Raw genomic sequence first — 12,664 nt, forward strand, 5'->3', positions numbered from 1 at the left:
AGAAGCCTGGGAAGCTTTTTTAGATACATGAACGACATCGCAGAAAAGGTCATCGCGCCCATCTTGCTCGCGAAACGAGAGGACGAGCACCTTGATGAGACCACATCTCTCTTGACGGGTGCGAGCGCAAGCGCGAGAGGGGCTCAACGCGAAGAGCTCGGCGAATCGCCGCGGTCGGCCAGACACAGCGGGCTGGCGAGCGAGACCGTGGAGGCTGCGGTGGACAACACATTCTCACGAGATAATAGTTAGCTAGCTTAGCACGCGCGCGTTCATAGCATCGAGACGCGTGTAATTCTTTCAAACAAACAGCAAAATTGACGAGCCAACTCTTGCCCGATGCTGACTCGGCAGACCGTGGAACATCATTCGAGCGCGCGAACGGTGTCTGCTCGTACGCACCTCGCGCGGCGGCGACGAGTACCATACGAAACAAAAAAACAGACACCCCACTGGTTTCGTACGCCTGGACGCGCCGTACATCCGTTCAAACGCGTGCTCTCGTCGTCAACGGCATCTAACGATTGCGCCCGACCGAATCGACGTTTCATCAGGATTCTGCGCGAGGCGAGTAAGGGAGCGATGGACAATATAGATAACGTGCGCGGTACGGCGGTGTTGGACTCACCGTCACTGAATAAAGGCACGGGATTCACATTTACGCAGCGTGAGCGTCTGGGCTTGCGCGGTTTGCTTCCGCGCAAGTACGAAACCGTCGAGATTCAGGTGAAACGCGCGTGGACGCAGTTGTGCGCGTTCGAGGAAGATATGAACAGGTATATCTTTCTCGAAAATTTGCACATGCAGAACGAGCGGTTGTTCTATCGCGTACTCGTGGAACATCTCGAAGACTTGATGCCGATCGTGTACACGCCCACCGTCGGCGAGGCGTGCATCAACTTTGACGCACTCTACCGTAATCGCTGCGGAATGTATTTTAGTCGGTTAGATTCCGGCGTGATGCGACGGATGCTTGATAATTGGCCTTCTCCCGAGACCGAAATCATCGTCGTCACGGATGGAGGCCGAGTGCTCGGTCTCGGCGATTTGGGCACAAATGGGATGGCCATCTCGGTTGGAAAAGTGAGTCTCTACGTTGCGAGTGGAGGCTTCGATCCGGCGAAGTCGATGCCGGTTTGCTTGGATTTGGGCACAAGCAACGTCGCTCTGCGCGCGCACGACTTCTATCTGGGTGCGGATGAACCCCGCCTTACGGGTGACGCGCATCTCGCCGTGGTGACAGAATTTTGTCTCGCCGTAAAAGATAAATGGCCGAATTGTCTGATTCAGTTTGAGGATTTCAAAACTGAAGACGCGTTTAGGATTCTCGATCACATGCGCCATAAGGTTTTATGCTTCAATGACGACATACAAGGAACCGGGGCGACCATTTTAGCAGGCCTCATCAACGCGCTTCGAGCGCAAGGAACGCCGACAAAAGACGCGCGAATAATATTTTTCGGCGCGGGTTCGTCGGCCATCGGAGTGTCGACGCAGATCATACAGCTACTGATGAGCGAGGGGTTGAGCGAGGAGGACGCGCGGCAGTCGATTTATCTAATGGACTCTAAAGGTTTAATCACTGACCAACGCGAGGATTTCGCAGGACTCTCGGATCAAAAGAAGCAGTTCGCGCAAGTCGGTGTCGAACCTTGCGACGACTTGGGCGCTCTGATTCAACGCGTAAAGCCGCATGCATTGTTTGGGTTGTCTGGTTTTGGTCCTGTGTTTACGCGGGAACACATCGAAATGCTGTGCGACCACATCGGCAAGCCCATCGTGTTTCCGCTCTCCAACCCGACAAGTAAGGCGGAAATCACCGCGCTTGACGCGTACACTTGGTCCAAGGGAAAGTGCTTATTTGCTGCGGGATCGCCGTTCGATCCAGTCGTGATCGATGGTAAGACGTACACGCCTGGTCAAGGGAACAATATGTTCATCTTTCCCGGCGTCGGCTTCGCCGCCGTGAGCATTCAAGCAGAATACGTTCCGGATTCCTTCTTTCTTTGTGCCGCGCGCGCGCTCGCCGCTATTGTCCCCGATGAGGACGTTCGCTCTGGCACCATTTATCCTTCTGTTTCTATAATCCGTGACATCTCTCGTCAAGTCGCCGTGGCCGTGGCGAATCACGCGTACGACGTCGGCGTGGCCAAGCTCTATCCGCGACCGGGCGACATGAACGCATTCATCGCCGAGCGCATGTACTTCCCCATGAACGACGGCGCGGTCTGAGCGTGTCAACATCGCGTGATTTCTGACGCCGCGATCGCGCGCCGTTGCGAAAGCAGCCCGTTCTCTTGTAAAAATCTTCATCATTTTCGCGCGCGCGCCGCTCGGCTGAAAAAGTCGGACAAACGGCGCCCTCTCGAGCCACCCCGGCTGCGTCGCGTGGCGTCAGAAATCGACTCCGCGAGAACGATGGGAGGCCTTTACGTCGTCAAGCGCGACGGTCGCGAAGAACCCGTGGCGTTCGACAAGATCACGGCGCGCATTAAAAAGCTCGCCTATGGCTTGTCCCAAGAGTTCTGCGATCCGGTGCGTCGACGACGCGCGCTCGATGCGATTACTACGACGGGTTCGTTTGAATCGTTGAATGATGGCCGGCTCAACGAATCGGCGCGGACGTGTCTCGCGCGAGCGTTGAAACGGTGATTCGGCGCTCGGAAGCGGTGCACGAAAACATCTTGCACGCGTCCATTGTTCGTCGACGCCCGTTGTTCGCTCGCGCGGCGCACGCGCCGCGCATGCATCACCTCGATCTCGCCTCTTCGCGACGTCGCGAGTTCGACAGGTGCAAAATTCAAAAAATTCAAATTGGCCTCTGATGGAATTTTTGAATTGACACCGCGTGGGGAAACGCGTCGACGGCGCGCGAACGCGATGTAACATCGCGAACGCGCGCTCGTGAACGAAAAACACACACTGACCGATCGCTTCATCGCTTTTTCGCCGTAGGTGATCGTCGCGCAAAAGGTGTGCATGGGCGTGTTTGCCGGCGTCACGACGAAGGAGTTGGATGAGCTCGCGGCGGAAACCGCGGCGTCGATGACTTCCAAGCACCCGGATTACGCGCAACTCGCGGCTCGCATCGCCGTGTCTAACTTGCACAAGACGACGAAGAAGTCATTCAGCGAGACAATGACGCAAATGTACGAGCACGTGAATGAGCGCAACGGCAAGTGGTCACCGTTGCTCGCGGACGACGTGTACGAAATCATCAAGGCGAACGCCGAACGTCTCGACGCGGAGATTGTGTACGATCGCGACTTCGAGTACGATTACTTCGGTTACAAGACTCTTGAGCGCTCGTATTTGTTGCGAATCGATGGTAAGGTGGTCGAACGCCCGCAGCACTTGCTCATGCGCGTGTCGATAGGCATCCACAAGGAGGATATTGAAAAGGCCGTCGACACGTATCACATGCTCAGCGAACGCTGGATGACGCACGCGTCGCCGACGCTGTTCAACGCTGGTACGCCGCGCCCGCAGCTTTCGTCTTGCTTCTTGATTGCCATGAAAGAAGACTCCATCGAAGGTATCTACGATACCTTGAAGGAGTGCGCGTGCATCTCCAAGTCCGCTGGCGGCATTGGTTTGTCCATTCACGACATTCGCGCCACGAGCTCTTATATTCGCGGCACGAACGGTACGTCCAACGGCATCATCCCGATGTTGCGTGTGTTCAACGACACGGCGCGTTACGTCGACCAAGGTGGCGGCAAGCGCAAGGGTGCTTTCGCCATCTACATCGAACCGTGGCACGCGGACATCTTCGACTGGCTTGACCTTCGCAAGAATCACGGCAAAGAAGAAGCGCGCGCTCGCGATCTCTTCTATGGGTTGTGGACGAACGACTTGTTCATGAAGCGCGTCGAGGCGAACGGCGATTGGACGTTGATGTGCCCGAATGAGTGCCCGGGCTTGGCCGATTGCTGGGGTGAGGAATTCGAAACCCTCTACCAAAAGTACGAAGCCGAAGGCAAGGGCAAGAAAACCATCAAGGCGCAACAGTTGTGGTTCGCGATTCTCGAGTCTCAGGTGGAAACTGGTAACCCGTACATGCTCTTCAAGGATGCGTGCAACCGCAAGTCCAACCAACAAAACCTCGGCACGATCAAGTCTTCCAACCTGTGCACCGAGATTGTGGAGTTCACGAGCCCGGAGGAAACGGCGGTCTGCAACTTGGCTTCCATCGCGCTCCCACGATTCGTTATCGAGAACAACCCGTCTTCGCCCACTGGTCGCACGGAGGTGAAGAAGCTCGTCGGTTCTCTGAAGGCGAAGGAACGTTATTTCGACCACGATAAGTTGTTCGAAATCACGCGAAAGGTTACGCGCAATCTGAACCGCATCATCGACGTCAACTACTACCCGGTGGAGACGGCGAAGCGCTCGAACATGCGTCATCGCCCCATTGGTCTCGGTGTGCAAGGTTTGGCGGATGTCTTCATCCTTCTTGGCTTGGCTTTCGACTCTCCGGAAGCGCAAAAGCTCAACGCTGAAATCTTCGAAACGATCTACTTCGCTGCGCTCACGGAATCCAACGCGCTTGCCGTCGTCGAAGGTCCCTATACGACGTACGAAGGGAGTCCGGTTTCAAAGGGCATCTTGCAACCCGACATGTGGGGTTTGACGCAAATGCCGGGCGGTGACCGTCACGACTGGGCTGGCCTGCGTGCGGCGATCGCGCAACACGGTGTTCGCAACTCGCTGCTCGTTGCCCCGATGCCGACCGCGTCTACTTCTCAAATTCTCGGCAACAACGAGTGCTTCGAACCGTACACGTCGAACATCTACGCGCGACGGGTGTTGTCCGGCGAGTTTACCGTCGTAAACCAGCACTTGCTTTCGGATTTGACCGAGCTTGGCTTGTGGGATCCCGAATTGAAGAACTCCTTGATCGCCAACAATGGTTCAGTCGCTGATTTGGAAATTCCGGAGAACCTCAAGGCCATTTACAAGACGGTTTGGGAAATCAAACAACGCATCCTCGTCGACATGGCGGCGGACCGCGGCGCCTTCATCGACCAGTCGCAGTCTTTCAACGTGCACATGAGCGATCCTAACAGCGGTAAGCTCACGTCGTTGCACTTCTACGCGTGGAAGAAGGGTTTGAAGACCGGTATGTACTACCTCAGATCTCGCGCGGCCGCGGACGCCATCAAGTTCACCGTCGACGTCAAGCAAAAGCAGGTGACCAAGGTTGACAAGGAAAACGAAGCGCCGGCGTCGCCGCGCAAGCCGACCAAGGCTGACCTTGATAAGATGTCGGAGGAAGAGAAGGAAGCCTACCTCGCCGCCAAGCTCCAATGCAGCTTGACGAACAAGGACGATTGCGTCATGTGCGGCGCGTAAACGCGGAAAATTGTCGCGAATTGCTTCACGATTTTGCGCGCGCGCTCTCGAGAGCTTAGTTGATTTAGGTTCGTTTTCTTCACCTCCTCGACGACGTCATCATCTCGTCTACTTCTAAATTGTAACGAATGGAAATGCATTAACCCACGTCCCACTCGCGTTTGACTTCTTGGCGCTCCGCGCGCGCCGCTCTGGATGCGAAAATCAACGACCGCCTCATCTCGCGCCTCGCGCCATGGACCCCAACGGGCGGGCGTTCTATCCCGGCGGTGGTGCCGTGCACTACGCCCACGCGGGCGCCGCGCACGATCATGCTTACGGCTCGGGCGTCGTCGCGCCTCACGCCCCCGGTCCCGTCGCGCTGCTTCCCGCGTTCGCGTTCGACGCGAGCACGACGCTGCAACCCGAGCTCTTGGACGAAGGTCATCTGCCACCGAGAATTACCTCGATCGCGTTCGATCTCGGCGAAGAGTTACTGTATTGCGGCACCGAAGACGGATGGTTGACCGCCATGTACGCTCCGACGCTCGGTCGACACGTCTCCGTCGAAGCGCACGCGCACGCCATCACGCAAGTCGTGCCGTTGGCGAGCGGAGCGCTGAGCCTGAGCGCGTCGAGCGTGACGTTTCACACGAGTGGGGGAGTGGAAACGCTGCGATGCGCGCAGTGCGACGGCGAAAGAAACGCGTTGAAAGCGATGGCGTATCAACATCCAAACGGGCGAATCGCGGGTAAGCTGTTCGTCGGGCGCGCGACGCCAGTCATCGAACAGTACGACATGACGAGAGGCGTGTTGTTGAAATCCGCCGAGACGAGTCAAGGCTGCGAGACCATGGATTGGGGGACCCAGCGCTCGTTGCTCGTCGTCGGACAGGTAAATGGTGAGCTTAGTTTTCGCGACGCGCGAAATAGCATGCGTCAAGAGCTAGTAGCCACGGCACACGGGTCCGGCACCGTCAAGTGCGTCACGGCGAAGGGAGATCTTGTCGTGACGTGCGGCACGACGCTCAGGGCTGGACAAGTGGTGTTGGACCAGTTCATTAAGGTGTTTGACGTGAGGTTCAACGCGAGATTAGTGAATCAGATACAATTTCCCGCAGGTCCAGTGTCGGTGGAATTTAATCACGGCTACGAGTCTCCGACGCTGAGCATAGCTGGCGCCACCGGCGCCGTGCGAACGCTCGATGTGACGAATCCTGCGGTGGCCCCGTTCAACTATCAAATCGACACGCATGGTGCTTCCATAGTCGGTCAAAGTGTGTGTTCGACCGGTGAGATGGTTGCGTTCAACGATGATTCAGGTTGGGTGCACATATACAGCTCGAACGAGGAACCGTACGTGAACAACGAGTCGTTTCCTACGGCGCCGGTGGACGAGGTCGTGCTGTCGCAGCAACGTTTCGAGCTTCCCGAGGAGTTATTAGCGTGTGGTCTCACCGCGGAAGAGGTGAACCCCGCCAAGGCTGAATACAAGTCGAATTCCAGTTTGCACGGCGCCAAAGTGATCGAGACGAAGAAGAAGGGCTTGCCAGAAATGTACGCGCGGGTGGAGTGCAATCGCTCGGCAATGACGGCAGAGAGGCGTTATGAGGAGTTTGACTTTTCAGCGTATAATAAGACGCGATTGCCGGGGTTGACGAACGACTTGGCGAATTGCTACGTTAACCCGGTGCTACAGATGTTGAATTTCGTGCCGGAGTTGCGTTCGAAGGTTGTCGGACACACGTGCGAACGGGAGTTTTGTTTGACGTGCGAAATGAGCTTTTTGTCGCACATGCTGAGCGCCTGCCCGCCAGGACTCGCGACGCAGCCTCTTAACTTTTTGCGCACGCTTCGCCAGGTGCGCGAAGCAGCGGCACTTGGTTTAATCGAAGGTCACGATGAGCTTGAAGCTCGCGCCGAGCATTCTCCCATTCGCCGCGTGCAGGCGTTTTTGCGATTTATTTTAGAGCAATTGAACAAGGAAGAATTGTCGAGACGGCAAGCGCTCGGCGATATCGCCCCGACGGGTCCCACAGCTTGTGAGTCAATTTTTGGAACGATTTCAAAAGAGACGCTCAAATGCACGCAATGCGCGGTGACCGCATCAAAGGAAATACGAAACTTTCAAGTGGATTTGCAGTACCCTTCGACGAGAGACGGTCAACGGCCGGCGTTCGTGGATTTGCTGAGCAAGTCACTCGCCGTTTCGCAAGAAATGCGCGCGTGGTGCGAAGGACACAAGGCATATACGCGCATGAAGCAAAACCGCTTGCCTCTGTCGCTGCCGACCGTGCTGTCCGTGAATCTCGGCATGGCTGACTTGAAGGATTTGCACTGGTGGGGCGTAGACACGCTCGCACCTCCGACGATGGACGCGTTCGGTGGCAAGGTTGAAGAACGATGGCTACCGCATTTCATTCAAGTCGTGCTGGATGTAGATAAGAAGACACTCGAAGCTAAACATGCGCTGGATCAGTCGCAGTTCCAAGACGTGGGGAACTCTGAAGTGTACGAGCTCACCGGACTCGTCGTGTTTAGTCGAAACATCGACGACGAAATCAAAAAGGGTTCTGATTTACGGCAGACCAAGACTTCCGATATTTCCGGTCATCTGGTGAGCTTCATCAAGGTAAAGCCACCGTACGTAGACGTCGCGGGCGACTTCACGGCGTCGCCAAGAAAGCCTGGAAGCACGCCGGGCGTTTCGCCACTCAACAAGTCGGATGTCACGGTGAAAACGAGCGCGACAGATGCGACTAGCCTGCCGCCCGCCGCGCCGACGACGAGTCCCAGTACACCAGCGACGGCTCGTACGTCGGCTCCAGGCACGCCCAACGAGTGGTTGCTGTTTAACGACTTCGTGGTCAGTCAAGTTTCCAGGGACGAAGTCACACAACTGTACGGACAGCTGAAAGTTCCATGCCTTTGCATGTACACAAAGGTTGAGAAGCCCGCGCCGCTACCGCTACCGCCGTCGCCGATAACCTTTGAGCTGTACAGGAAAATTACACTGGATATGTCTGTTCCTCGAGGGATGCCGTTTGTGCCGTTCTCGTGCGTCGGCGAAGATACGCCCGGTCCGGGAGTCTTGCTCGGCATCGACGCCGAGTTTGTCTCGCTCGCGCCGCCGATCATGTCCACTCGCGACGACGGCACCGAGTATGAATCGGTGCCCGCACGGCTTGGATTGGCGCGTGTTTCAGTCGTGCGCGGTCACGGGGATAAAAAGTTGACGCCTATAATCGACGACTACATTCGCGCGGTCGAGCCCGTGCACGATTACTTGACGCGATTCAGTGGTTTGGTACCAGGCGATTTGGATCCAGCGACGAGTCGGCATTTCATCACGCAGCTGAAGCACGCGTACCTGAAACTTCGTTATTTGATCGACGCCGGATGCATTTTCGTTGGGCATGGCTTGAAACAGGATTTCAAGATGATTAACATCGTCGTCCCTCCCGAGCAAGTCATCGACACCGTAGAACTTTTCCATTTCAAGCGCCAGCGCAAGTTATCGCTCAAGTTTCTGGCGACGTACTTGCTCGGCGAAGACATTCAAGGTGAAACACACGACTCCATCGAAGACGCGCGTACTGCGGTGAAGCTTTACGAGAAGTATCTCGATCTGCAAGCTCGAGGCGAGTTTGAATCAGAGCTTTTGGAAATTTATCGCTTCGGCAAGAAGTACGGCTTCAAGGGAGAGTCGAAGGACGACGACGTTTCCAAAGCGAACGAGGGCTTGATGAGTGCTGAGTCATGGGCGAATTTGCAGCAGGATATGTCCGCGCTCGGTATGTCGGACGACGGTGGTGTATCCTTGCTAGAGTTTGCGCAACCGCAGCAAAGGGCTACTCGATTCGGCGTGGAGCGGGCGCAAATGGCACCACCGTTCATGTCGCAAATGGCGCCGGCGCAAATGAGCGAAATGGTGGTGGGATTCGGCAACGCACCACCGATGCCGACAAACTCTCAGCGCGGGATGCCCGGCGGTCCGCCGCCGTTGCCTCCATTACGTGCGCCGATGCCGCCGCCGTTTCCTCCGCCCAACCAACGGCAATGGGGATGAAAACGAACAGGACGATGTACAATTGAAATGTAATCTAATGCAACCAGTCCGCAACCGGTACGTTTGATATCGCCGGCGAGCGTTTTCTCCTCTCGCTTCCTCCTCCTTTTGGATAGAGCGACACTGCGCGACTGACGGCGTGAGTGCGAAAAGACCGCGCGATAGATCGACGACATCGAGACGTCGTGAGTCGGCGACGGCGCGGATGACTTTACCGGCGCGCGCGTCCACGTCAACGTTCGTGCGCGGAGCGGCGACGACGAGCGATGGGAACGCGGTGCGTCAAGCGAGATACATCGGGGCGCGACGACGATCGTCGCGCGCGCGGGCGGTGATGCCGGAGACGCTGGAAGCGTTGCCAACGTCGCCGACGACGGCGGGCGCCGCGTTGGGACTGGCGGGCGCCGCGTTGGGCGCCGCGGCGGCGTTGCGAGGACGACTCGGCGGTGGCGCGCGCGGCGGTAACAGTAACGCGCAAGCCGACCGAAGTAGCCGAACGGCGATGACGCGAGGGACGGGAGAATCAGACGAGAGCAAGGGAAGGCGGTATCTCATTGCGCCGCCGCCGCTGTTTCCACTCGTACCGGCGTTCGCGCGGCAGACGTACAGGTACGAGGTCGACCCGGGACGGATGTGGTTTTTCGAGCAAAAGCAAGGGATCGGGTTGGGGTTGAATGTGAGCGTAAACGTGCGAATGACTGTGATCAAATTGAAAACCGGCGGGTTGTGGGTGCACGCGCCGGTGGCGCCGACGGCGGAGATGGTCGCGCTGTTGGACGAGCTCGACGCCCCCGTTGAGCACGTGGTTTTGCCCACGACTTTGTTCGAGCACAAAATTTTCGTCGGGCCGTTTCAGCGCAAGTACCCGAAGGCGCAGTGCTGGATCGTCCCACAGCAGTGGAGTTGGCCGATAAATTTACCCCCGCAGTTTTTCGGCATCAACAAGACCGGAACTTTAGGACAAGATCGTCCGCCGTGGGACGACGAGTTTGAGTACGAGCTCTTATCACCGCCCGCTCTCGGCGTTGCGTCGTACGTCTCGTTTATCGAAGCGGCGTTTTTGCACAAGCCATCAAAGACGCTGCTCGTTACGGACGCCGTGGTGTACGTGAGCGAGAACATCCCCGACTGCATTCCAGATAGAGATTTAGAAGAGAGCGGGGACGACGATAACTTCACAATCAGCGCGTTGAAGTTTTTGAACTTGTTCGACATAAAGACCAAGGCCCTGAGTCGCACGACGACGTCTAAGGACATGAGTCGATTGGAATTACTGCGTTTGGGTTGGCAGCGAAACGCGTTGCAGGCGTTGTACTTTGGCCCGAATGACTTGCTCTCCCCAGAGAAAAGTTGGCGCGATATTACGAATCGTTTGATCGTCGCCCCGGTTGTAGGTACGCTGGTGTACGAGAACGTTCCCGAGCCTGTCAACGAGTGGGCGAGACGCGTCGCGAAGTGGGACTTTAATCGCATCGTCCCGTGCCACTTTGACGCTCCCATTCGTGCGGGGCCTCGGGAATTCTCCGCCGCTTTTTCGTTCTTGCCGTCTTCTCGACCAGAAAAGGCGAAAGGGCGCGGAGGTGGTAAGTACTATCCCAACGAAGACATGATCCTACTTCGCGGCGTCGCAGACTTTCTCCTCAACACGGGAGTGATTTTCACAAACGAAACGCGCCCGAAGCGTCCGAATATGTAATGCTTTCACCCCAATTTCGCCGCCGTTGACCATCGCGCGATCTCGCGAAATAGTAACGCTTGACCGCGAGAAGGCATCGAATTCTTTCTAGAAAATGTTTGCGTATGTGCGCGTTAAAATTAAAGCGCGGCTAGGCTATCGATCGCCCAGTTCAAGTAGGCTCTGAATTGACGCGCTGCTGGGTAGCTCATGTCTCGTGGGACACCGATTCGGTCTCGCAGGTAAGCCAACGACGCGATGGTCGGAGCCGCGGAAAAGGACGAGGCGCCGCTCACCGCGACGGGCGCGGGTGCGGCCGCGTCGAAATCATGGTCAAGCATCGCGTGCACGACGATTCGAAGCGCTTCGTCGACAGCAGGTATGTGCTGTTCCCCGGGTCGAGCGTTCGGGTCGGACAACGGCGCCGAGTAAGCGGGCTGGCCCGCTTCGCCGCAACCGCGCGCGGCGAATCGAACGACGTTTTCGCGATTGCCGATGACGCGCAGGGCAGCCTCGACGCGAGCTGCGCGAGGATCATCGACGCCCCACCAAGGTTCTAAACTGTTTTCGTCCAATGGTCCGAGAGGCAAACGCCAATTGACGCCATCGACGCCGTCGATGGCGTCGCGTGCTTCGGCGTTGTCGCCGTTTTCGGCGCATCCTCCCAGCTGCGGCGGCAAATCGTGCGCGGTGGTGTAGTAATCACTCTTGATGCCCGCGTACGATTTGCGTTGCGATATCGCGGCGAACCATCTGTCGACGTTCGGCCATCGACCGCCGTTTCCTTCAATCTTCACGCCCTTGTAGTACAAGATGCTCGCCGCCATGCGTTCGAGAAACGGCGCGAACGCGATGTCGACGAGGGTGAACTCTTCTCCCATAAAGTACGCCCCTCCACCGTTCGCCGCGAGCTCTGCGTCAACCTCGTCCAAAACTTGACAGTACTCGCTTTGCGCCGTGGCGTCCGACCACGAACTCGTGATCCATTGCATCCATCTCGAAAAGAGCGTTCGTTCCAGTCGCATGAGCTTCGTCGCTCGAGAACCTTCGGCGCTCCCCGGGGCGTACGGTAGCAAGCTCTTGTGCTCGGTAAACTCCTGTTCGATCACTTGCGCGATCACGCTCGATTCCGTGATCGTCTGACCGTCGAGTTCAATCACTGGCAGCGCCCCGGACGGCACCTTGGCCGTAAAACTGCGCGGCTTCGCGCCGTAACAGCGCATGTTGATGCGTTCGAGCGCGTACGGGATCCGCTTCTCCTCCAGCTGCATCCAAATCTTTTGAGAATACGGGCACCACGACGCGCTGTCGCGATACAATTTCAACCTCGGCGTTCCCTCCGCGTCGAACGTCCGCGTTTCCGCGCGCGCGTCCGCGCGCTCCGCGTCCGTCGTCTCGCGTCTCCCCTCCGCCGCCGCCTCCAGCTCGCGCCACGTCGCCGTCGCGTCCTCGCGCGCCTCGAACGTCGTTCCTCCCATCGTCGCTCGTCCGTCGTCGTCGCCTTTCTCGCCGCGCGTCGCTCGTCGCCACGCCGTTCGCGCGCGCGTCCACGCGTCGCGCGCGTCCTTCGCGCTCGCCGTCGCGCG

The 12,664-nt window shown here is 57.4% G+C and overlaps 5 protein-coding genes across 5 annotated transcripts; 4 read left to right on the forward strand and 1 right to left on the reverse strand.

The window, feature by feature from the left end:
* Window positions 1-370: 370 nt before the first annotated feature.
* On the forward strand, window positions 371-2,303 carry OSTLU_28620 (predicted protein). Its single transcript, XM_001415328.1, has one exon. It carries the CDS (start codon window positions 583-585, stop codon window positions 2,230-2,232), a length of 1,650 nt encoding a protein of 549 aa, XP_001415365.1. The 5' UTR covers window positions 371-582; the 3' UTR covers window positions 2,233-2,303.
* Window positions 2,304-2,414: 111 nt separating this feature from the next.
* On the forward strand, window positions 2,415-5,355 carry OSTLU_48569 (predicted protein; the record flags this gene model as incomplete). The annotated part of the gene is made up of 3 exons (XM_001415329.1): window positions 2,415-2,535; window positions 2,956-5,202; window positions 5,266-5,355. The coding sequence occupies exons 1-3, from the start codon at window positions 2,419-2,421 to the stop codon at window positions 5,353-5,355; spliced, it is 2,454 nt and encodes an 817-aa protein (XP_001415366.1). The 5' UTR covers window positions 2,415-2,418.
* A 3,049-nt stretch (window positions 5,356-8,404) lies between these two features.
* OSTLU_6791 (predicted protein) lies at window positions 8,405-9,088 on the forward strand (the record flags this gene model as incomplete). Its single annotated transcript, XM_001415330.1, has 1 exon — window positions 8,405-9,088. A coding segment is annotated over one exon (684 nt), but the record flags the coding sequence as incomplete, so codon positions are not given.
* Window positions 9,089-9,535: 447 nt separating this feature from the next.
* OSTLU_44556 (predicted protein) lies at window positions 9,536-11,061 on the forward strand (the record flags this gene model as incomplete). Its single annotated transcript, XM_001415331.1, has 1 exon — window positions 9,536-11,061. A coding segment is annotated over exon 1 (1,452 nt), but the record flags the coding sequence as incomplete, so codon positions are not given.
* A 157-nt stretch (window positions 11,062-11,218) lies between these two features.
* Window positions 11,219-12,556, reverse strand: OSTLU_40218 (predicted protein; the record flags this gene model as incomplete). The annotated part of the gene is made up of 2 exons (XM_001415675.1): window positions 11,219-11,369; window positions 11,499-12,556. The coding sequence occupies 2 exons, from the start codon at window positions 12,554-12,556 to the stop codon at window positions 11,219-11,221; spliced, it is 1,209 nt and encodes a 402-aa protein (XP_001415712.1).
* Between the last annotated feature and the right edge of the window lie 108 nt (window positions 12,557-12,664).

The sequence above is a fragment of the Ostreococcus lucimarinus genome, chromosome 1 (genome assembly GCF_000092065.1).
Source record: "Ostreococcus lucimarinus CCE9901 chromosome 1, complete sequence".
In the NCBI taxonomy this organism is placed as follows: Eukaryota; Viridiplantae; Chlorophyta; class Mamiellophyceae; order Mamiellales; family Bathycoccaceae; genus Ostreococcus; species Ostreococcus sp. 'lucimarinus'.